This window comes from Elgaria multicarinata, chromosome 16, assembly GCF_023053635.1.
Source record: "Elgaria multicarinata webbii isolate HBS135686 ecotype San Diego chromosome 16, rElgMul1.1.pri, whole genome shotgun sequence".
Taxonomy (NCBI): Eukaryota; Metazoa; Chordata; class Lepidosauria; order Squamata; family Anguidae; genus Elgaria; species Elgaria multicarinata.
In genome coordinates, this window is record NC_086186.1 from 3,810,766 (window position 1) to 3,836,577 (window position 25,812).

Consider the following 25,812-nt stretch of genomic DNA (forward strand, 5'->3'; position numbering starts at 1 on the left):
CTTTTCTGGCTGCTGGGTGTCCTGCAGTTGTGCACGGCTCAACCAATCTTCCAGCTTTGCACAACACGCATGCTTACGTGCGTGCACATGTACACACCCTATTGTTTAAAACTTTCCCACAAAATAATAATATGAAAATGCATTTTTGCACCTAATTTCAGTTATGTGTGGTCAAACTGCAGTGTAAGTCCCACATGTGGTCTGTGCCGTGGGAGTAATCTCCTGCCTTATGGACAAGTATTGTCAACTGTTCTGCATATTTCTGATGATTAGTCAATCCATGTCACTAAGGATGTACGGGGTTTTGTAAAATCCGTTTTGAGGTTTGTCAGGTGCCTTTTATTCCATTCTCTGCTCATTGACAGAATCAGATTTTTCCCCCAATTTCCTGAATTTGTACAAATCTGCACACACACACCCAAATCTGCAAATCGCTTTCCTTGATGTGCGTTTTCATGGTTCAGCCTTTGGTGGAAATGTGCATATTTGTCCAGTGGTTTTTTTATGTTATGTATTTTTCTATGATTCAATTTGTGTAAAATTCTGGAAAGTAAAAAATAATAATTAAAAATTAAAATGTTCCTTGGTTGGTTGCATTATTATTATTTATTTATTTATTTATTTATTTATTTATATAGCACCATCAATGTACATGGTGCTGTACAGAGTAAAACAGTAAATAGTGAGACCCTGCCACATAGGCTTACATTCTAATAAAACCATTATAAAACAATAAGGAGGGGAAGAGAAAGCAAACAGGCTTTAGAGTTCCGATTGAAACCCAGAGTGGATTCACTACCCCATTCACAGATTCAGCAGCTTCCACTGCCTGTAGCCACAATACCAAGTAGACACTGATGCTCCTGCCCTTTCCTTCAGGATCTTAGGACAGTCTACGTGGTTTTGCCCCACCTGATCCTCACTAAAAATGCACATGCAGACTGAAAAAAATAACAATCAGTAAAGTTTATCCTAGCTAATTGATTCCATGGAAACCAGGATGTCTCGTTTCTTATTTTTTTTATACTAATTTGCAGAAAGCAATCCAAGAGGGAATGATTTATGCTCATCCACAGCAAAAATAAATAAATAAAGTGAATATGATCTAATATCACATTAGCAATAACCCAGGAGTCACTGGGTAATAAATGGAGATAAAAAGCAGACCTTCAGAGAAGCTTAGCAGATGTCAGCTTGAGAGCATTTGATAAATGAGAGAGACTGTTTTGATGTAGCCACACAGGATGTGGCCATGAGGAACACACTGGGCCTTGGCCACAGGGGTCCTGGTCTTTAATTTTTAGAAAAGTGACCCCTCCCACCCATACAACACAGGAACGGGTGGGTGCTTTCGACTCATATTGAGTCAGATCATGGCTCCATCTTTAGGATGCACAAGCGTCCTTGTGCTTGCTTTGGGTTTGAGAACTCGGTGAGTGCTCCGAGTAAACAAGGCACTTGGGAAGGGACCATTCTATTGTGTGGCCATTGCTGCCTCAATCCCCCCTTCCCTTTCTCAAGGCAAAGAAACATACCCTTGAAGCAGGCGAAAGGATACACTGACATGGCTGCAGGTTCTCCCTGCCCACAGAAGAATATTTTCCCTTGGCAATTTGGGGTTCCCTTCTCTTTTGTGTGCGTTGTGGGGGGGGGATGCGAGGCCCCTCCACAAATTTGAGGGTTTGGAAAGGGCAAGGAATGTATTCTGCCCCCCCTCCCCAAAGCGTGAAGGCATGCACGTTGTTGAATAAATGTTTTTCAGTCTCTTCTTGGCACCCCGGGATTGACTGGCACTATTGTGGGCATTGTCGAGGATTTAATGAGATGTTTAGTGCATCTCATGGTCTAATGGCCACTCAAGTCTTCCTAATCAATGAGCCATTACCAGCTTTTATCTTTTGTTTTCAGCAGTTGTGTGCTGTCTCTCTCTCTCTCTGTGTGTGTGTAGGGGTGTTCTCATTACAAAGGCAGTGCAGTATAGCACTATGCAGCTGGCTATAACGTGGTATCACAGCCCAGCAGAGGGTGATGGGGACCAACCTAGAGACAGAGAGAGAGAAAGAAAGGGCTCATTTTCTGGTCTGAACTAGGGGCGGCATTTCAGTGGGTGATCAATACAACTTTTGGCTTTGCCTTATGCCTGAGGCCAAAACGACCTATAACCATTATAAACTGGGAGGAAATATTTGCCCCATCTCCACCAACTGCTCCTCCTATTCTTGTTGGAGGAGTAGGTCTAAAAGCCCCCTCCCAGCACATGGTGGTCCCAATCCAGATTAAAGTCACACACTCTTACTGTAGAGGAAGAAATGAGAGGGTTGAACCCCTTCCCCCCTTCATAAGTTTTAATGTGATTTTAGATTGTAAGCCTTTAGGCAGGGTGTTGCTGTTTTATTTGTATATTTTGTACAGCACCAAGTACATTGTTGGTGCTAAATAAATAAATAATAAGAGTTCAGTTGCAGACTGCGTAATTATTAACATAAAATGTAGTTTGACCCCTCTTTCTCCTTCCCCATCCCATGTGTGTATGTGTGTGTGTTGTGGATAGAGGAATGAAGACAGACTTGTGTATGAAGTTGATAGGTGTGTACCACAAATTATAGAAATGTGCGCCCATGGGCACTGTTATGCGCAGACAACAGTATCATGTAAACCTGGCAATATGGCCCACAGGCTAATAAGAAAATGGCCTCTCTACCTCGACGTTACAGGAAATAGACTTAAGAAATTTTATTCCACTTCTTAAATGGCTTCTGCTCTTCTGCTCCCAAATGCACACACTTGGGCTAAAGTGTGCATCTGAAAAGGTGGGAGCATGCCATTGATTTTAGTTGAGCAAAGCAGCCTTGTACAACAGTCCACCTGGGACAGGGGAAAGGTACAGATGTGGACGTGACAAAGGCTGTGAGGCCCCAAAGAAGTCCTGGAGTAATTTTGTCTACTTGCAATTGCCTCCGTAGAGTTGTGGAAGAGTTTGGCTGAAAGCCAATGGACACTGGATGCCAGTGCTGTTAAATAGATTATGCCGCTCCCCCCCCCCCCCCACGATGCTTGTACCACTTGCATCCGTGTGCTTGACTGAGTGGAGAAAAATAAACTCAGCTCTGTTTTCTGAACAGGGAGTGCTTGATGCCCTTCAACCAGATGTTGTAATTGATTGATGTCCCATTTCTGGTTTGGGTGCAGAAAGAGGTGCTATTAGAATGTTTCTGTAATCAGAAGAACAGCTGGAGAATATTTCTCTAAGTACAAGAAATGCTTGAGAAGGTTTCTCTAATTTTGCATAGTCAGCCCTTAAACACAGATCTTCAGTATAACTTCCATGGCAGGTTCTGGGGCCAAGCTTAAATGACTTTAACGACCGGCTAAACCCACAGATTGTTTGGCTTGCAATCAACATCTGAATAGTTCAGAGTGGCAAATCCACCTGTCTACACCAGGCTTCCTCAACCTGTCTCCCTCTGGATATTTTAGACAACAATTGCTATCATGGCCAATGGTCTGGGATGATAGTCTAAAACGTCTGGTCAGCACCGAGTCAGGAAAAGCGGCTCTGTACTGAATAATGGAACCAGTTACTTACAGACTCTCTTGTGTGTGTATGTGTGTGTGTGCTTGTTTACAGGTTGCACGGGCGCTACCACGAATTGGCACCAAACATGGTACCCATGGACTATACCAAGAATCCAGATGTTAAACTACCTATGCAGCTCATAGTAAACATGCCAGAGCTACAGGTATTGCTTTTCCAGATTAATGTAACCATTCTGCCCTCTCCCCATTCTTTGACTGGGGGATTGGATTGGGCCCTGAGAAACTGCCACCTACTCATTCCTCTTTAGAGAGCAAGGTTTAGAATAAAGCTGAAGGGTGCAATCCTATGCATGTTTAGACAGAAAAAATGTCCTACGTCAATGTCTTTCCTGACTGACAATGGAATCAGTTACCTAGGGAGGTTGTGGGCTCTCCCACACTAGAGGCCTTCAAGAGGCAGCTGGACAACCATCTGTCAGAGATGCTTTAGGGGTGGATTCCTGCATTGAGCAGGGGGTTGGACTTGATGGCCTTATAGGCCCCTTCCAACTCTACTATTCTATGATTTTATGAAATCCAACCAAAATGTACAACTACCCCAAAATGTGCACTTTGATGCTATGGGGGAAGTGCACATTTTTGGCCAGTGGTTTTTCTTTTCTTTTACGTATTTTTCTATGACTAAATTTGCATAAAATTCCAGAAAATAAAAAACAAAACATTCTGTAAGTCTGTGGAATCTGTATGACTCAGGGAAAGCCAGCGCACAGCAAACCCACAGGTCAGACAGGCCCCAGTTATGATGCTGAGACCTGGCTTGGTTTCCAGCACCTCGTCTTACATGCTGGCCAGCCTTCCTCCTCTGAACCAGAGTCAAAGCTCAGGGTGGAGGGTTTCCAACAATAGGTGGGCATGCAAGGGGGTAGGAGGCCAAGCAAGCACAACCCAAGAGCATCTTAGACTTGAGTGAGGGCTCAAGTTGCTCAGAATGAGAAACTGGGTCCAAGTCTGAGGCTTTATAAGGCCAGATCGAATGCCATTGGTCCCTTGTGTCACCTGACAGCTGCTGAATTAGTTGCTGCAGTGCCCCCTTCTGGCGCGTTAGTGCACACTAGACCAGCACTCCCTCTTCAGGCAGTGACAGCATGGAATGAGAATAAGATGAATAAGATTTAAAAGAGGGTTGGACAAATTCCTGGAGGTGAAGGCTACCAATGGCTACTAGCCCAGATGGTTGTGTGCTATCTCCAATATCCGAAGCAGTAAGCCTGTGTGCACCAGTTGCTGGGGAACATGGGTGGGAGGGTGCTGTTGCACCATGTCCTGCTTGTTGGTCCCTGGCTGACGGGTGTTGGCCACTGTGTGAACAAAATGCTGGGCTAGATGGACCCTTGGTCTGATCCAGCATAGCCCTTGTTATGTTCTTATGTTCTTAAGATCCAGTAACTGGAATCCCAGGCTGGCAGAGATCCTGTGCCTTGCAGGATCCCCATAACACAGCTCCACAATGCAGAAGTGTTTTTCAGAGTTACTACATGGGGGTGAGGGGGCTATAATATACAGCCGGGGTGGGTGGGGAGAGAAGGTCCAAGTTTCAATCTCTGGCATCCCCAGTTAAAAGTAGGAGGCGATAGGGAAAAGCTCTTCCTGCCTGCTGAACATCCTGGGACAGTTCAAAAAACAGTCTGACCTGATATAGGACAGCTTCCCAAGTTCCTATCTGACTTGGCCGTAATGTAAGATGTGGTTCAGCTCAGGCTCTGTGCCTCGAACCTATATTTCACTTTGGTTTCTGCCTAATGGAAAATTAGTTGCCATCTCCTTGAAGGCCAGAGGCACAATGGATCTTCAGAACTAATGGAGCCCTTTGCCACCGTGGTGTATGAGACTGTGATGAAGGGAAGTGGAAATGAAATGAGGGCAATGAAAGGTTTACGGCTTACCTATAAACCTTTTAGCGACACACCGAGGACATTGCTCTTCCATGATGAGCAAAATTCGTTATGCTAAGGACGCATTGTTGAATGGTTAGTTTGCCATCGTATTGTAAACTTCTATAGCTTGAGATTTACTCAGTAGAGGGTCCCTGAGCAGTAAATGTTTGTCCTTGACAGTCACAGTGTTGTAGGGTTTGAGGGGTCCTAGGAGTATAGGTGTATCTTGACTCCCCCACCCCAAATTTCTCTGCACTGCTTGTGTTTCACCCCAATTTTGTGCCAAAGTTAGCAAAGTTCATGCCAAAATTAGACTCGGTTCCCTTGTGTAATAGATCTGTGTACAGTTCTGGTCACCCCATCCCAGAAAATATATTGTAGAGTTGGAGTTGGCTTTGATGTTTCAGAATGGTACAGTGGTGCAAACCTTTAGTCAGGGTTTAGGTCAACTTTGTTGGCATTTTGAGTTTTGACACTCACCTTACATTCCTGCCATATCTCTGGGGTCTTCGTCTTTTGAGTTCCTACCATAACTAGCTCAAGAAAGTAGTTGTTTGAAGGTGTTTCAGTGGGCAGGGGAAGGGTTATGCACCCCTCCCCCCTGTTGCTGATCCACCCTGCAAATCTCTAAACCTCAGTGTAGTTGAGGGGAAGCAGCAGCTGAATTTCGAAACATGAGCTCGCCATGGAACACGTCTTTCCAACCAAATGCTTTTCGAAAGAATCAGCACTAGATGTTGTTTTCAGTAATAAAAGACCTTGAATATCTGTGACAGAACACAAAGTGAATTTACGCGGTTATGTTCATGATTGTTATTGGACTCATCTTTTTATCAGTTTGCTCAAAATACACGTTGACATCTACTTTTCAATGGAGTAGCTGTTTTTTATTTACATTGAAACACTTTTCTGTAAGCTTTTCAAGGTCATCCTAATTCCGTTATCTGTATTGCTGTATGGGTGCCCCTCCCCTCTTACACACTGACAATAAATTCCCAAGCCAATGCCTGGCTTCATGCCGTTTCACAAACCACTGCAGCTTGGCTGCTTTGACCTGTTCGCAACCCTGAGGATTACTTTACATCATATCTATGGCCTTGTAACTTCATATATTCACAGGGTGATCAGCAACCCAGGACAGTCTAAATTCTTTGACTGAGTCAACAGATGACATGGGCAACGGATGAGTTAATTTTAATGCTAACATTTCCAGGAAGCTCTGGGATGAAGATGATACCGGTCTTTTGCTCCCGGATGAATTAGGGATTGTACTGGCATGGGTGTGATGTAAGCAGTACATTGACTGAGGGCAGGTGTATATGTTTGTGTGTGTGTGTGTGTGTGTGTGTGTGTGGAATTCTTGCCTTGGTATAGTTTTGTAGTGTAGATATTCTCTCTCTCTCTCTCTCTCTCTCTCTCTCTCTCTCTCTCTCTCTCTCTCACATATATATGGTCAGTATGGAACAAAGGGAAGGAGAAAGGGGAAAGAGATACCCATTTATCAAATAGCAAAATGGGAGAGCATTATATGAAGGTATCCAGAGAACCTAATGGAGGACTCTTGACCAAGCAGTTCTTTCATGGAGGTGCTGATTGCATGAACAAATGCCTCCACCTGGAAGGTGAACCCAGAGCTGCCCAATGTATGTCATAATGGCCAGTTGAAAAAAAAGGGATGTGACTGCATATCACAGTGTCCACCATGTGTCCACCTCCATCTCTATCCAATTCTGGCTAGGTCAGGAGCCCATCGGTGACCTACCTCTCTTCCAGGGGGTAGTCACAGCCATGTGGAGGTTCTAGCAGGGGTTCATGGTCAAGGGAGAGCCCTGGGCAGTTCCACGTAGCTGGAGTGGAACTGTATGAATCAGCCATCTCAGTAGCCATTAGTTGGGAGCTTGCATACAAAAACACAAAGAGGTTGAAGTGTGGAATAGCGCCAACTTTTTCCAAAGCTTGAGAGCCAGTGTGATGTAATGGTCAGAGAGCTGGACTGGGACTGAGGAGGCCCGTGTTCTAGTCCCATCTCAGCCATGGGTGACTTTGCACCAGCCACTGGCTCTCAGCCTAAGCTCCCTCACAGGGTTGTTGAGAGAATAAAATAGAGAGGCAAAGGGCACTCGTGTACACGGCTTTGGGATCCTTGGAGGAAAAAAGCAAGACACAAATATAACAAACAAACATTTTATTTTCCTTCCAAATGAAACATTAAAAGCACACCTCTATTAAAAGTGAATAGGGTCACCAGTGGACAGATCACATTGGTTCACTGATCGGACGTGCCCTGGGCCCCCGACTGCCCCTGGCATAAGCATGCTGCTGCAGTTATGTGCAATCCAGGTTCATTGCCTGCTTCTGAAAGTCTTTCATCCGTCCGTTCGCAAACTGCCGTCACAGTAACTGGATCCAGTGGTAATGTACTCTCTGGTAAGGGAAACCAAATGGTAGCAATGCAAAAGCACAGAAAGAAGAGAAACTGCTGAAGCCCCAGATAGTCTATTCCATGGATGCTGTGTCTATGCACAGATACGGTCACTTTTCAGAGGGCTCCTGCTCACATTCCCACCCAGGAGAACGGGACATTCTCTACTCCTCTCCTTAGTGCAGGAAGCTGTTTCCGTCATTTCACTCAGCCATGTACACAGGCAGAGGTTGATCATGCAACCACCCCAATGGCTGTCCCTCTCCAGATTCTCCACACCATGCCTAATTTTGTACACCTCGGTCATGTCTCCCCTTCGCCTCCTGAACATTCCTGGCTGTTTTAACCTTCCCCCATAGGGAAGATGCTCCAGCTCTGTCCCCTTGCCTTTGACCCTGCCCAGCCCTGGAACGCAGTCCCTGAGAGTCTCTCTGACAATGAATTCTGTCCTCGGCCTGAAAGATGTTCAACGCCCCTGATTGAAAGGATAAGTGCCTTAGCTAAAGCGATGTTTGCTGTTGTTTACAAATAAATAAAACTGCAAGGAGCTCACGAGTTCTGTCTTCCTGCAGGAGAACCCCTTCAAGGAGAGGATTGTCCACTCTTTTTCAGAGGATGACGAAGGGAACCTCAGCTTTAATGACTTTGTTGATATGTTCTCCGCACTCAGCGAAACGGCTCCCCGGGAGCTAAAAGCAGTCTATGCCTTTAAAGTCTACGGTAAGAGGTGGAACGCCATCAGATCGCTAAAGCGACTGGCATTGTGATGATAAGCAACCAACCAAAGCATCCTTATTGCAACATTCTGGGTTATTCTAGAATAAATGCTGGGTTACTCTAGAATAAAATGCTTGGAAATCTATCATTGGTTGTACGCAGGGACTTGCTCTCAGCTATGAGACCAGGCTGGGAGTCTGGGCAACATACAAAGTTGAGTTGGACTCAAGTTGCAGCATTGGCCCATCTAGTTCAGTATGGTCTACTCTGCGTATGAGAAGGTCTACATACGCATCAGAGTGCATTGCATGCCAATTGTCCTACAATGTAAGGGCAGGGCTGGGGAAATGAATTGGGGGGAGGAGGGAATGACCCCCCAACCCAACCCTCTGTGGGGCAAATGATGTCTAGGGGCACAGCCCAGCCTCCTGATTCAATTTGGTTCCTGGATGACTTGATGCCAGGTTGCAGCGAGGACACCGTGACCGAGTCTGAACACCAATGTACAACTCCATGAAGGCCCACAGGCTGATTAAAGAACCTCCGCAGGCCAGATTTGACCCTTGGGCCAAAGGTTCCCCTCCCAAGTTGTACAGAATGGTGCCAGTTTTTATCAGCCTCATGATGGATCCTGTAAAGCCGGAACTGTTCCATCCAGCCCTGGTAGCTGCACAGCTGCCTTATGGGACAAATGAAAATCTATTTTTCATCTCAATTGCTTCTCAGAAGCCCTTTATGAGTGTCACAAAAAGGCCATCAGCAGAACATTCACCAAAAATATAATTGATTTAGCCTAACAGCTGCTTCCACATTTCACCAAAGCATTTCGGGGCAAGTATATCAGGATCAAAACCTTTCTTTTTTTTAATCCCCAGATATATTTTCTTTATTGCAGAAGGACCAGCCAGATGCCCAAGCTTTTGCAAATAAATCCACAATGACTATTTTACTGACGATTACCCGACCTGCTAAATGTCATCTCACAGCTTTCTAATTAAATAGGGACGATGCTAATCTTGCTTCTCGGGCCAAGGACAATAAAACGGATGCTTGCACAATGGCCTTTTAATTGCCATCCTATTATATATTGTCAGGATTAATCACCAAGCACCTGGTGTGGAAGTGGTGGCGATGGAGAAGCCACCTTCACCAGCTGTTTTGCAAACTGGAACTGGGTAGAGCTGCAATGGCCGTTGATTGTGCTTAGGAATCAAACCAAAAATGGCCCTATCTTTGCAGAGAGCCTGTTGTCTCCAGCAAGGCAGTTGGACTTCCTTCACCCTGAGGGCTGAAGTCTATTTCAAAGGCAAGAGGGGGTGCAGCTCAAGGCAAGAGTGGCAGGACAAGAAACCCAGGCACGTTGTAGTTGGTTGACCACTGGGGGATGTTGGATGAATGACCCCTCTGGTCTGATCCAGCAGTGCTCTTGTTCTCAAACTGGTATTCAAGAGGCAGCTGGACAACCATGTCAGGTATGCTTTAGGGTGGATTCCTGCATTGAGCAGGGGGGTGGACTCGATGGCCTTATAGGCCCCTTCCAACTCTGCTAGTCTATGATTCTATGAATAGCGTGCACACATTCATATGCATCCCAAACAAAGGTGCACTAAAGCATCTTTGCTAGCTACCACCTATGTTTGCTTTTTGGCTACTACCCCTGATGGTTCTGTGCTACCTCTAGAATCAAAGGCAGTAAGCCTATGTACACCAGTTGCTGGGGAACATGGATGGGAAGGTGCTGTTGCACCTGTGTCCTGCTTGTGGTTTCCTGGTCAACAGCTCATTGGCCCCGGTGTGACCAGAGTCTTTGGTCTTTGGTCTGATCCAGCATCAGGGCTCTTCTGATGTTCTTATGACATTGAGGAAGCAGCCTGTTGACCCTCTCTTTCTCTCCCCCCTCCCCATCTTTGCACACGTAGATTTTAACACTGACAACTTCATTTGTAAATCTGATCTGGAACAAACCCTCAACAAGTTGACAAAAGAAGAGCTCACGGAAGAAGAAGTCAGCCTGGTTTGTGAAAAAGTCATCGATGAAGCCGATATGGATGCTGACGGGAAACTTGGCTATTCAGATTTTGAGAACATGATTTCCAAAGCGCCAGATTTTCTCAGGTAGGTGAATTCACACTTCCCCACCATCAAACCTTTGTGCGGTGGCATGAGGGCATTGGTACATATTACTTATTATTTATTGTGTTTGTATACTGCCCCATAGCCAAAGCTCTCTGGGTGGTTTACATAAGATTAAGACATTTAAAAATAGCATACAAAAATTAAAAACCACAAAAACATAAGAAGGACCAAGGGGACAGGAGCAGGCCGAAGAAACATCGGGGCCTGCTCCTGTTGGACTCTTCCCCCACCCCCACAGGGCAAACTGCCATCTTGGCCCTGTGGGGAAGAAGAAGGACCGAGGGGACAGGAGCAGGCCGAGGAAACATCAGGGCCTGCTCCAGCTGGACTCCCCTCCTTCGGGAGCAGGACAATCCCATCAGCCCTTTCCCCAGTCCACTTAATTTCTCTCTCTCTTTACCTCTTCCCTCCTGAACTCCTTTTCCTTGTGTGTCATGTCTTTATTAGACTGTAAGCCTGAGGGCAGGGACTGTCTTTTTTGCTAAGTGTAAGCCGCTCCGAGAGCCTTTTTTGGCTGAGGAGTGGGGTATAAATATGATAAATAAATAAATAAATAAAATAAATAAAAACATACAATATACACATGCATTTAAAACTGCTATAACAACTTTAAAAGACATTCAAGAGGCAGCTGGACAACCATCTGTCAGGGATGCTTTAGGGTGGATTCCTGCACTGAGCAGGGGGTTGGACTCGATGGCCTCGTAGGCCCCTTCCAACTCTGCTATTCTATGATTCTATGACTATGAGCCTATAAAAACAGACCCAGGCTCATCTCTTTTCAAGTTTGAAGAGATGTTTATTTGCTGAATAAAGTGGCTGGCTGGACTCCACCAACCATCTTGTCCACTTCCCCAGACTCCAGTAAATGAAAGTCATCCAACCAGACAGTGCTGAGCTATATCACTGGTCTATCTAGCCCAATATTGTCGACACTGGCTGGCAGCCATGGCTCCCCAGGATTTCAGGCAGGAATCTTTTCCAGCTGTACCTGGAGATGTTGGGGGGTTGAACCGGGTATCCTCTGCATGTAGAGCAGGTCTCTCTACTCCTGATCCGTGGCCTCTCCCACGTGAGATTTGAAGTTGTAACTACAGCATTTTTTTTGGTATAAATTCCAATTCATTTTACAACATTTTAATTTACAAGTAGAATTAAATAGAATAGTGCCTCACTTTGTTATTTGTAATACTTACAAGCTTTGGCAATCTATGGTTGTCTGCAGATGTAATGAAAAGGAGAACAAGGCATGGAAAGAAGGGGCATTAGGACCCAGCTGGTGGCTCCAATTTTAGGACGCAGCCAGTGGCTCCCATTTTGCCCTACCAAAATGGGAGTCACCAGCCTCCACTGCTGCCAGCAGCCAGACAGCATTCTGGGATCATAGAGTAGCTTCGACCTCATTGGGCTGCTTGGGGAAGGCTCTCACCCCTTCAGCTTTGTTTTGAACTTCTGCAAACTTGGGATCCCTGCATCAAGGGTAGGTCTGGAGGGATCTATACTATTGCTTCCGAGCGCTTTATAACAGTTTTGACAACTGTTGGGGCCCAGGACACACTGCATGTACAGTTTTCAAAATGTTTTCAATGTGCTTTAAAGCGCTTTAAAGGCAGTAGTGTAGATCCCCCCCACCCTTTGCTGGTCAGGCGCCTGCCAAGGGCTCACATCTGAGTGGGGGCTGGCTGACCAGAGCTCTCTGGAGTTGCCCCTCTCTTCCCCCTTGCAGCCTGCTTGTTCGCCCACCTCTCGCTCTGACCCAGGCAACGGTGGTGGTGGGGAGGAGAAGCGTCAGGTGTCCACTGGCTCCCTGGCTCTCTGCCTGTCAAGCAAGCAGGCGGTAGCAAGAAGGAGGAAGAGGAGGAGAAGCAAGAGCAGCTGGTGACAAAGGTGGTGGGAAGGTAGAGTCAGGGAGGGAGGGAGGGAGGGAGGGAGGGAGGGAGGGAGAGAGAGGGTATCTTGCCCAAAGCCCCCCCCCACCTGGAGTTGGCCCTGGCCTCGTGTCCTGCCGATTCTCTCCGTTCATGCATCCGTGGCGCCATTTTGGTGACCTAAGGACTGACACTCGCAGCCTGAGAGTTTGAAATGGAGACTTGAAATGGAGACATGAGAGCACTCTTCAAATACTTGAAAGGCTGTCACACAGAGGAGGGCCAGGATCTCTTCTTGATCCTCCCAGAGTGCAGGACACGGAATAACGGCCTCAAGTTAAAGGAAGCCAGATTCCGGCTGGACGTCAGGAAAAACTTCCTGACTGTTAGAGCAGTACGACAATGGAATCAGTTACCTAGGGAGGTTGTGGGCTCTCCCACACTAGAGGCCTTCAAGAGGCAGCTGGACAACCATCTGTCAGGGATGCTTTAGGGTGGATTCCTGCATTGAGCAGGGGGTTGGACTCGATGGCCTTGTAGGCCCCTTCCAACTCTACTATTCTATGATTCTATGATTCTATGGAGGCAAGCCTTCCCAGAACAGGGGAGGGCACCTATTTTGGGAGTTATTGAACATGCCCTGAATGCCCATTAAAACCCAACAAAATAAAAGCTGATGGTTATAGCTATATAATTCAGCAGAGTCGCCAAGCCTGATTACGGTGCTCTTTCCTGTATTGCAAGTGATTGTTTTGTTTTTTAAAGTTCCCTCTTAGAATTGATTTCGCTTTGCTGCCAAATGGTAAACTAGTGGCATTACTAAATGAGGAAGTAGTTGCATATTGACATTATACATTTCATCTGGTTTAATTCTTATGACTTTCTCCCAATGAACCCCAAACCTCTTTATTATATTAAGCATTATGTAAGTATTACAAATACATACATACATTACACAGTGGATACCGGTGGCTTTGATTTCGGTGGAGAGATTCTTTAGAGTTCTGAGTGGTTCTGACTGAAGCCCAGAATGGATTCACCGCCCCACTGAAATTTGGGGCACCAGCCTTAGTTGAAATTGCTAATGAAAAACATGGTAGCTTCATTTGGGTCCCAAGGATTCTACATATGAGTGATGGAAAGAAAAGAAAATATCTATGTGTAAAGAAAAGAAAATATCTTTATACATAGATAACTGACATATCAGGGGAAAGGGTTCTAATTAGGGCTGTACATGGACCCCCCCAACCCTGTCGTGGCCTGATCCGCAACTTTCGGATCGGGCTGATCTGCTTCGGGTTGATCCGACCCTCCTCTGCTCTGCTCCGCAGATTTTGCCCCCCTTCCCTACTTACTTGCCTCCATGGCGGATAGCAGAAGCAGGTAAGTGGAGAAGGGGGGGAAATGGGGGCCGAATAAGCCCCCTCCCCCTTACCTGGCTCTACCACCGTCGCCACACGGACTGCAGCAGTGGAGCCAGGTAAGCCCCCTCCCCCATCACCACTTACCTGCCTCCATCACGGCCCAGCGCTGGCTTCAACTGAAGGCCAGAGGCCTGGCCCTCAGTTGAAGCCGGCGCTGGACCATGACTAGAGGCAAGTAAGCCCCCCTGCCCCCTTACCTGGCTCCATCGCCATCGCCGCATGGACTGCGGCAGCCGTGCTGCTGCCAGGTAAGCCCCCTTCCCCCTTTACTTGTGTTCGGAGCTCTGGATGGAGGTGAACCGCTTCGCCTCAATCCGCAGCTCCCCCGACACGATCTGGATCCTCCTTTGGCGGAGGTGGATCAGGTCAGTTCACTCCGGATTCACGATCCGAATCGGAGTGGAGCACAGCCCTAGTTCTAATCTACTCTTCCCTCTGAGATGCTCATTGTCTATGTGCAGGGATTTATTTTAATAGAGAGCTTCGGCTATTGGGCGGTATAAAAATGTAATAAATAAATAAATAATTTTTTTAAATGGTGTGGACGAGCATTCAGACATGGAGTCACCCCACTTCTGCCTTCTACACTCTGAAATGGTAGAGTCCAGGCACAAACGTACAACTTTGCCATCTGTTTGTGAGGATTAGGCCTTTTGGTGGTGACAGGGAGAAAAATCAATGAGCCAGCATCAGCACCCTGGACAGCAACTCAGGTAGAAAGTAAGCCTAGAGCCTTGGTTTTCTGCATCCAAAATATTGCACTGGCCTTTATTACTTTTTCGTTTGTTTCTCAGCACTTGCAATCTGTGAGAAGAACTCTCATCCCAGAGGGGTTTCATTTACTCCATCAAAGAGGAAGGTCTGGCGTCAGACCTACCCTGTGTCTTGGAGTTACTGTCCTGATGCCTCTGTATACTGTTACTTCCATTACTCTTTGTAACGCCAGACTGCTCCATCTTGGCAGATTTCGGCTGTCTCTGTTTACACTGCAGAGGGACCAGGGCTTAATTTCTTCTTTGCTCCCAGGTCCCTTGAGCACGTCTGTACAATGGAGTAAACCAGTGGAGGCTGGTGGCACTGATGTCAGTGGGGTGGTGAATCCAATCCGGGTTTTGGACAGAACCTAGTCAGAACTGTAAAGGAGCAATCTAAAGGAGCAATTCCATCTGTGGAACCCCACAGAACTGGATTGGGACTCCAGGCAGGCCAAGGCGGCTTTTGATACCATTTATCATGGTATCTTACTGGGTTGGCTCTGCGAGACGGAAGTAGGAGGCACAGTGTTACAGTGGTTCCGCTCCTACTTGCGGGACTGATCCCAGAGAGTGGTATTGGGGGATTCCTGTTCCACCCCATGGCAATTAAGCTGTGGGGTGCCACAGGGTTCTATTCTGTGCCCCATGCTGTTCAACTCCTATAGGAAGCCATTGGGTGAGGTCATTAGGGGTTTTGGGGTTGGGTGCCATCGGTATGCTGATGATACTCAGCTCTACATCTCCTTGTTGTCAGAGCTGGGGCTGTGAAGGTGCTGGACCAGTGCCTGGAGGCTGTAATGGGCTGGATGAGGGCCAATAGACTGAAGCTGAATCCTGATAAGACTGAAGCTCTGTGGGTTGGTGGTTCCCGAGTCTGGGAATTGGGTAAGTGGCCTGTTCTGGGTGAGGTGGCGCTCCCTCTGAAGGAGCAGGTGCGTAGCTTGGGAGGACTCCTAGACCCATCATTGTCACTGGATGTCCAGGTGGACTCTGTGGCACGGAGTACTTGGGGTCAGCTTCGGCTGATCCGCCAGCTACGGCCTTTCCTGGACAGGGACAACCTAGCCACAGCCACAGTTACCTAGCATGCACTGGTAACTTCCCACTTAGACTACTGCAATGCACTCTACGTGGGGCTGCCCTTGAAGACGATGCAGAAGTTGCAGCTAGTGCAAAATGCAGCAGCTAGACTGCTGGCGGGTGCATCATACAGAGCCCACATAACACTGGTCTTAAAGGAGCTGCACTGGCTGCCTATACGCTTCCGGTCGGACTTCAAGGTGTTGGTAATTAGGGGTGTGCACGGAGCCCCCGATCCTCTTCGCGGCCGATCCGCAGATTGTGGATCAGGCCCGCTCCACCCCGCCTCGATCCGCCTGGGGGCCACTCTGCTCCGCTGCGGAGCTCCGGCTCCGAATCGGAGCTCCGCAGTGGTGGGGAGTGGCGTCAGGTAAGGCCCCCCTCCCTCCTCCCCCTTACCTGTGTCCGTCGCGGCCCATCCCAGCTTCACTAGAGCCCGCGGCTCAACCCGGAACTGTAGGCCCCTGGTTGAGCCGCGGGCTCTAGTGAAGCTGGGATGGGCCGCGACGGACTCAGGTAAGACTCCCCTCCCCCTTGGTCCCTTACCTGGCTCTGCTGCCACTGCATGGGCGGCGGCGGCGGCAGGGCCAGGTAAACCCCCCTCCCTCCTCTCCCTTACCTGCGTCTGTCTGCGGTCCCGCGGCTGCTTCAACTGAGCCCGAGGACTCAACCAGGAAGACTAGGCCGCAGCGGCAGGGCCAAGTAAACCCCACTTACCTTTTTGTCGGAGCTCCGGATCGAGGCGAAGGATCCGCCTTCACCTCGATCCGCTCCGCAACGCTCCGCGGGTCCCCCAATCCTCTTCGCCTCCGCCTTAAGGGTAGGCGAAGCCCCCTGCTCTGCTCCTGCTTCTCCGGTTCAAGGAGAAGCGGAGCACATCCCTATTGGTAATGACGTTTAAAGCCCTAAACGGCTTGGGACCTCGATACTTGAGGGAGCGCCTCTCCTTATATATGCCTGCCTGAGACCTCAGATCTGTTGGAGGAGCCCTTCTCCGCATCCCACCAATGCAACATATACGCTGTGATGGGACAAGGGAGAGGGCTTTCTCTGTGGTGGCACCCCGACTGTGGAATGCCCTCCCCTTGGAGGCCTGATTGGCGCCAACATTGATCGCATTTCAACGCCAAGTAAAAACATGGCTTTTTAACAATGACTTTGATGGTTAAACTCACTGGCACATGGTTTTAACTGCTTTTACTGCTTTTAAATTATATATTGTTTTAACTTGGATCATGGTTTAATTTGTTTTTAGCTGTGTATATTTATTGTTTTATACTGTATGTTTTCATCTGTACGCTGCTCTGAGATCTTAATGATATAGGGCAGGATATAAATGTTTTAAATAAATAAATAAAGTTTGGCCCCGGGCCTAAGGTGCCGCTCCTCTGCTCTAATGAATAAATCACAGTGGCTCTCTAAACGGGGTCTCTGACCATTTCACCCACACTGCGATATGAGGGCTCTGCTTCTGCTTATTCTCAGATTTGCAGAGATCTATGCTGCTGTCAAAGATTTGGACATGCAATAGAGCCCAGGGTCTGATTCTCATTCCTGTTGTTGAGGGATATATATATTCCTAGATTTTAAGAAGGAAAGGGGGGGAAATGCCATCCCCGCAATGCATTGGTCCACTCTAACAGCTGACCAGGACAGAAGAAATTGTCTCCGTTGGACAGAGTCCCACAAGCACAAATAAGTTGAAAATGACTGAGGCAGTTCCTGGTTCAGAAAATTTGATCCTTGCGGGATTATTTCACTTAAAAAAAAATGCTGTCATTTTGAGGCTGCTTGTATTTTAATGGAACCATTAGCACTCTGAGCTGGCAGGGGCTAAGTGTTCTGTTCTACAAGACTGGTTACGTTTTCCACAGGAAATTGTTTTATAAATCACTGTGGAAGATGAAACTCTCTCTCTCTCTCTCTCTCTCTCTCTTTAAACAACAGCTCTGTATAGTTTTGTACAGATGGTGCAGCAAGCAACCTCAAAAGAAACAGATAGAATGTCTCGGCCATAGTTATCTGTGCCCTGGTAACACCTAGGCTTGATTGCTGCAATACATTATATGCAGGGCCTGCCCTTGAAAGCATTTTTAATTGCTTCGGAATGCGGTAGCCAGATTTTTGATTCATACTGGCTGCTCAGAACACACCTCTCCACTACTGAGAGATAAACTTTGCAGGCTTCCAATTATAATTACAATTCAAGGTGTGCCCGCCACCCCCCAGGGATGGTGTATAATTTTGAATTGGTCATTGAAAATCCTTGCTTCCAAATGCTTCGGAGCCATTTTGAATCTGGTACAGACCAATTCAAATCCTCAAAATGGTCCACCTCATTTGGTAGCCCACCATTTGCCAATATGGCCAGAGGACGGTGTAGAGGAAGTGGAGAGGGAGACATTTTTCTCCCTCTCTTCTAGTATTATTTATTTATTTATTTAAAGCATTTTTATAGCGCCGCCTCACCATTTTTGGCATCGAGGCGCTTTACAAGAACATATAAAACAATTCCATTAAAACTCTCAACCCACATTAAGACAATTCCATTAAAGCCCTCACCCTCAAGCCATTAAAAGCCCTCAACCCCAATTTAAACCACCCCCTCCCCAAACTCTTGTGAAAATAAAAAATGCCTTACAAAGGCGTTTGAAGCAATTGAGAGTGGGAGCCTGTCTAATCTCCAGGGGCACATTGTTCCATAACCGGGGGCCAGCCACTGAAAAAGCCCTGGCCCCCGCACATTCCAATTTTTAGGGGGGGGTCCATCAGGGCACCCTGCTCCTGAGGGCGAGTCTGCCAATGGTGAGACACAGGAGAAAGGCGAGCGCTCAGGTATCCAGGACCCAAGCAATGCAGGGCTTTATGGTGAACAAGACCTTGTAGTGCACCCTAGCAGCCACCGGCAGCCAATGGAGCTCTTGAAGCACCAAAGTGATAGAAGACCACTTTGGGAGCCCCTTGACCAACCTGGTCTAGTAGTAGAGCTCGAAGGGGCCATCCCATGAAGCTGATTGGTGGGAGATTCAGGACAGGTAAATGGAAATATTTATTCACATAATGCGTAGTTAAACTATGGAATTCACTACCAGAAGATGTAGTGATGGCCACCAATTTGGATGGCTTTAAAAGGGAGTTGGACAAATTCATGGAGGAGAAGGCTACCAATGGCTACTAGTCCTGATGGCTCTATGCTACCTCCAGAGGCAGTAAGCCTGTGTACACAAGTGGCTGGGGAACATGGGCAGGAGGGTGCTGTGGCACTCATGTCCCGCTTGTGGGTTTCACACAGGCAGCTGGTTGGCCACCGTTGGAACAGAAGCTGGACTAGATGGACCTTTGTTCTGATCCAACAGGGCTCTTCTGATGTTCTTATGTAAAAGAAGGGGGAAATTGCATCATTTCTATTTTAGCATCTGTTCAGGCAACACAAAGGCTAAAAGACTACAATGTACATGCCAGCTGAATCTCTCTGAGATGAGGATTCCACGTTGAGGTGACACCACCAAAAAGGCCTCCTCTTTAATAGCTCCCTGCCATATATGTGGTTTGTCAACTCCATTTTCCCCACCCCAGGCAGGTAGCTAAAAGATGAGGATTATTGCACCCCCACAAGCCTCCGCAAGTGGGTGCTGGGTGCATTCTGCTGCCTGGGTCCTACGCTTTACCAGCCTGCTTTGGCAGAATAATCATGAGCCAGCCTCAGAGATGAGTGTGTCTTTCCTGATGCAATTGGGCATCCTTGAGCAGAATTAAGATTGCTCCTTGATACGGCATGATCAAATAGAAAGAAACATGAACTGGAAGATAACTTGAGCAAAATGGATTAAATTCCATTGAGGGAGAGCCTTGACCATGTTCAGATTTCAGTTAATGACTACCTCTGTACTGGAGGGTAGATATCAACGTATTGCATATACTTTGCAGTTTTGTGTCCAGGCAGTATCCAATGTTAGTCCTACTTAGAGTAGATCCATTGAAATGAAGGGGACATCAGTGAGTTGTGACTAACTTACGTCTCATTCATTTCAATGGGTCTGCTCTAAAGAGGACTAACATTGTCTGGGAGCAGCAGCTAAGCTGAGGATCATGGCCCTTTGTCTCCCCATTTAATGCAGCCTCCCCCAACCTCAGTGCCTCTATATGTTTTAGTCTACAACTTATATCAACCCCAGCCAGCATTGGCAATGGTCAGGGTTGATGTGAATTGTAGTTGAAAACATCTAGAGAGACCAAGGTTGGGGAGGTCTGGTATAAGGGATAGGATACAATGGATATTTTTTTTAATTTAAAAAGGTCAGGAACATTGGTCAAAGTAAGAGAGATTTCTTGTTTTTCCATAGAAAGATGCCATTTATGGGGCTTTTGCATTGGCTGAAACTCATGTGGAACAGAATGGAACCCTACGACCAGCCTAGATGGACCTTCTGTTGTGTCTCGCCTGGCTCTGCTTCTCCTCTAACGTCTCTTTTCTTGTCTCTGCAGCACTTTCCATGTACGAATCTGAAAAATGCTGGGTGGAGCCATTGGAAATCATTTGACACCTGCCCTGCCTCTCAGATTCTCAGGCAAGATGGGGGCGCTTTTGTTGCTCTCCTCTGAATTCTGCCACAAAAGGACTAAAATAATCCTGCACCATCACAGTGAAGAAGTACCGCTGTTTCCCAAGATCTGTGGAATACCCATGGAGGTGGGGTGGTTGTGGTTGTATAATCACAGTTGGGCAGCAATGTTGTAGGTGTAAAGTTGTCGGGTTTCTTTTCTTTTTATCCTGACAGAAGGCTGTTTGGTGTGTCTCCCTGTGATTTTTATATTTGTAAAGATTTGATATACTGGTCCCTCCAAGCAAAAACAAAGAGCAATCGAGAAAAGATGCTGATTCTCCTGGATGTTGATGGATTAAAGCTAAATAAGCACTGGCCTTAGAAGGAGCCATCTCCGCTGTTGCATAGCAGAGCTGAAGGCCTGTTCAGAGGAGTCACCTGACATTGATGGACGGCTGCAGTCATCGCCATGTCTGTAGGGTGGAGGATGGCGACGTGTGCACTGGATGTGCCATTGGGCTGGTTTAGGTGCTTAAGTGGCCGGTGTCAGACAAATGCTCGCATCCATGATGAAACTTGAAACCATTTTCCTTTTCTAAAGACATCCTTTGCATCGGCGATTCATCTCTTCTCCAAGCGGACTCTTTTGAGCGGTGTCTTTGGCATTCCAGGGTTTTGCTTTTTCTCATATCCTGATTCAATTATTCTGACAGATTGCAAAAAAGCAAAAACAAAAGACCAAACCAAGGATGCACCCATGAAGAAATCCAGGAAGCACATCACCAACAAAAAGGATGCATCCTGCTTTTATCCCAGAGCCAGCGATGCAATTTTCCTCATCGAACGCATGGCAAGTGACTCCCAGGCCCTCCCTTTGTTCCCGCAGCCCCTCTCTCAAAAACCAGCTTCATTATGCATTTCTCTTTAAGTCCAGTCTTGGCTGAAAACTGGAGCATGATGACAATCACACATGTACCACAACTGTTCTTGAACAGACTTATAGAAGGGCTCTGATACATGTATTTGTGGCTTCTGTATCCAAGACTTCCATGATTAAAACTTCCACTGATTTTATCTATCTATTTATTAATTAAAATATTTCTATATCAACTTTCAGTCAATAGATTCTCAAGGCGGTATACAATACAAAAGTTTAAAATACTAAATACAATTAAAAATGTACACAATTTTAAACCAGGGTGCGCGCACACACGCACACACACACACAGAGTCACACACTGCAGAGCGATACAGTAAATAGGGCAGAGCTATAAAGCGCGGATCCTAGCAGTCATGGAAAGCTAATCCAAATAAGAACACATTCACTTCTGGCAGGAGAGCTCCTCGGAGGGGTGCAGCCACAGAAAAGGCCCTGTCCTGTGTTCCAACCACCCTAACCTCATTTATGTTGAATATAAAAATGTTGAATACAAAGTGCAGGCAGGCTCATATGGAAGATGGTGGTCCTAGAGTTATCCTGACCCCAAGCCAGCTAGGGCTTTATTGATTCCAGAAACTAATTGGAAGCCAGTGTAGCACTTGTAAGAATGGTTTAACGTGGTCCATATAATGTACTGCAGGTAACAGCATTTTGCACCAGCTGTAGTTTCCAAACACTCTTCAAGGGCAGCCCCACATAAAGTGTCTTGCTGCAGTCTAGTTGGGAGCACTTGTTTATTATGTGTGTTGGATTTTTGGCCTCAGTTGAAACCAGTGCACGAAGAGCCTTTTGTCTTTGACAGATATATTATAATCTAATGCCTTTATTGGGGTTGAGAGGGCAAGGGATATTGGATCTGTTCAAATATCTGATCTGTTGAACTGCTATTAAACGTAATTGAAATGAGTGGGTTTGTGCCTGCTAGGCTCTGCTCCAATGTAGTTGATAGTGGAGGCAAAGGTGGGAGAGCAAGGGAGGTCTTCAGCCAGCCAGAACGCATCCCCTCGGTGTCTGACCAGGAAACAACCCTGTCCTGGAAGTTTTTGTAAAGGTCTGGGAGGAGGAGTATCATTGGTCCAGATCTGGCTGATTGGTTCAAGGAGACTCACCTTCCCTGTTCTAGCTGCAGTTCCCTGCTTTGGCCAGAGGAGGGCACTTGTGTACAGGATGGATCCATTCTGCAGGTAAAGAATCATAGAATAGCAGAGTTGGAAGGGGCCTACAAGGCCATCGAGTCCAACCCCCTGCTCAATGCAGGAATCCACCCTAAAGCATCCCTGACAGATGGTTATCCAGCTGCCTCTTGAAGTCCTCTAGTGTGGGAGAGCCCACAACCTCCCTAGGGAACTGGTTCCATTGTCGTACTGCTCTAACAGTCAGGAAGTTTTTCCTGATGTCCAGCTGAAATCTGGCTTCCTTTAACTTGAGCCCGTCATTCCGTGTCCTGCACTCTGGGAGGATCGGGAAGAGATCCTGGCCCTCCTCTGTGTGACGACCTTTTAAGTATTTGAAGAGTGCTATCATGTCTCCCCTCAGTCTTTTTTTATCCAGGCTAAACATGCCCAGTTCTTTTAGTCTCTCCTTACAGGGTTTTGTTTCCAGACCCCCTGATCATCCTGGTTGCCCTCCTCTGAACACGCTCCAGCTTGTCTGTGTCTTCTTGAACTGTGGAGCCCAGAACTGGACACAATACTCTAGATGAGAATTCGGGAGCGCTGTGGGAATGATGCTAAAGCCAGATGTATGTTTTTAAAAGGCTGTGTGTATCATGAAACAAGCAAGGGAGGGAGAAAGAGGGGAGACGCAGGGCTGCTGTTTTCAGTGGCAGCCACATATCTTATTTTTTAATTTATTTGTTACAGTCTTATACTGCCCATCAGCCGAAGCTCTCTGGGCAGTGCACAATTAAAAACGATAAAATACAAGTATAAATTTAAAACATTAAAAGTTTAAAATGCAATATAAAACCAGCTACATTAAAGACCAGGGAAAACCCATGCAAAGAGGTATGTCTTCAGGAGGCATTTTCCGCCTCCTGAACTGCACGTGGGAGGGTCCTCCAGAGGGTGGGGGCTGCCACAGAGAAGGCCCTGCCACTGAGGTTCTTCATGGCGGCATTCTGTTCGTCTTGGAATGGCCACTAAGGCCTCCTCTGAGGATCGTAAATATCATCCGGGAATATATAAGGGAAGGCGGTCTGCTAGGTAGCTTGGTCCCAAGTTGTGTAGTTCCATTCTCTGTCAAGTCCTGGGGGTTCCTCCAAATTCTGGTTTAACGAGGATAATTATTAAAATTAATTCTGGACCTGGAACCTTAGTTTCTGCGCCCCCTGGTCTAAGCGCATCCTTATTGTGGCTCCTGAAGTGATTTTGGTAAGAGTTTGAATCGCCGCAGTACCTGATAAGAGCGAGGCAATCAGGTGCAAGAACTAAAGAAACCAGCAATGCAAGGCCACAACTGAGCAGAATTTGTTCCCACTCGGCATCCTGTGGCCAGAGTACAAAGGAAAGTGGAGGGGTGATAACAGCTTTATCAGCGGAATTGAGCGATTGAACTCGTCAGATTTAGGGAAACTGCCATGAATCAATTGCGCAGAAATCAGCAGGATCATAGAACTAGGAGCCTCTGAGTACAGTCAGCCCACGGCAGATGGGGGGAAATTAAAGTTGAGAACGAGGTGAGAAAAGCATTACAATGCAAAGGTAGCTGGTTGTTGTCCTCCGAAATGTGTGGCTGGGGCAGACGTGAAGGGCAGAGTGAGACTAAGCAAAGGCTTGCTTTTCTGCTGTCTGAATTCAGTTCCCACTATGTGAGTGGCCAGCGTTTGTGAAGATCAATGGCCACAACTGGCTACCTATCTGTGAAGTCTGGGCAGGATCTACACTAGGCCTTTATAACAGTTTATAACAGCATTGACAACTGTTGGGGCCATTGACATGTTCCATATACCATTTTCAAACTGCTTTCAAAGTGTTATATCCTGCTTGGTGTAGAGCTGGCCCAGGAATTAAAAGTGTCTGATCCTCCAGGGATCTTCTCATATTGCTGATGGAGGCAGCTGAAGAACATAGCTGGAGATGGTGTTCAGAAGCCTGGTTGCCACAACAGGCAACACATTTTGCCACCTCTGAAGGTGGAGGCACCAGGGCCAGATCTACACCAAGCAGGCTATGACACTTTGAAAATGTTTTGACAACTGTATATGGTGTGTGTCCTGGGCCTCAACAGTTGTCACTACTGTTATAAACCGTTTTAAAGCAGTAGTGTAGATCCTGCCCAGGTTGAAGGCTTTGAGCACACAGCTTTTAAAAATCTACACTTGAAGCCCTGTGTACGCAACCATGCAGTGCAGAATTGGGGTGGCCACCTCCTTTTTTCCTGATAGGCTTCTCCCCAGTTACCTAGGGAGGTTGTGGGCTCTCCCACCCTAGAGACCTTCAAGAGGCAGCTGGACAACCATCTGCCAGGGATGCTTTAAATGTGGATTCCTGCATTGAGCAGAGGGTGGACTCAATGGCCTTATAGGCCCCTTCCAACTCTGCTAGTCTATGATTCTATGATCTTTAACAGCTGTATGGCAGGCTGTTAGAAATGGCCAACAACGCCTGTTGGTTGTTTGGAAAGGGTTTACTTAATTAATCTTCCTTTATTTGGCTTAATTAGCTTAATTGGTTCTGCCCTTCCTTCTGCTCCTATATCTTGACCACTCCCCTTCTACTCTGGCTTTCTGCTCCGCCCTTTTCTTATCTCTTTCTGCAATGAAGTTTTGTGCATTTTTATCTCTAGTAGTAGAAGTGACAATCTATATCCTATATCTTAGAATAAAGCTATTATTATTTTCTTTTTTACCTTGACCATATGTCTTAAGAGACTGTTTATCGCAACTCCTGTCCGCGCGCTCATCACACTACTCACATATTACCTACAGGAACAACATGGTTCTCTACGTGCTGAGAAAAGCTGTACCTATTGAATTTGGTCAGTATAGATGGGTGGGAATTTTGCTAAGTTGTTTGTTTGATAAGAACTTCCTGACATTTCCAGATTTCTTCATCAATAGGACAGAAAGAACTTGAGTTTAAAAGAAAAAATGAATGTTGGAGAAAACAAAAACAGACACATTGCTCCCTCTCTAATATTCTGATCCTGGAAGATTTAGGTTTCATGCTCTCATGATACAGGAATGGGGCTTCCCAATGAGTTACTTGGTTCCCATTGGTGGGGATATTGGCTGCAAATTAGTAGCCCAGACCTAAAGGCATTTACTTGGGGGGTAAATTGGCCAATTTAGGCATGCTTTCAGGTATGATGCTTAGAACGTCAGCCTTGCACCAAGCGATGGAGGATTTCACAACAGCAGCAAGACCAGAATTTCTGAATTAGCTCCTGAAGCTGAGGAAATGAATACAATCTTTATGGAAAAGAAAAAAAAAACACCCCATAAGTGACTCTTCC

General features: G+C 46.7%; 1 protein-coding gene across 1 annotated transcript in view; it reads left to right on the forward strand.

Annotated features, from left to right (window-relative positions):
- Positions 1-20,380, forward strand: part of CIB2 (calcium and integrin binding family member 2) — a 28,673-nt gene extending 8,293 nt beyond the window's left edge. The window contains exons 3-6 of the mRNA XM_063142609.1: positions 3,629-3,740; positions 8,466-8,613; positions 10,530-10,725; positions 20,359-20,380. Coding sequence (XP_062998679.1) covers positions 3,629-3,740; positions 8,466-8,613; positions 10,530-10,725; positions 20,359-20,380 — 478 coding nt within the window. The remainder of the gene's footprint in view (positions 1-3,628; positions 3,741-8,465; positions 8,614-10,529; positions 10,726-20,358) is intronic.
- The last annotated feature ends 5,432 nt before the right edge of the window (positions 20,381-25,812 follow it).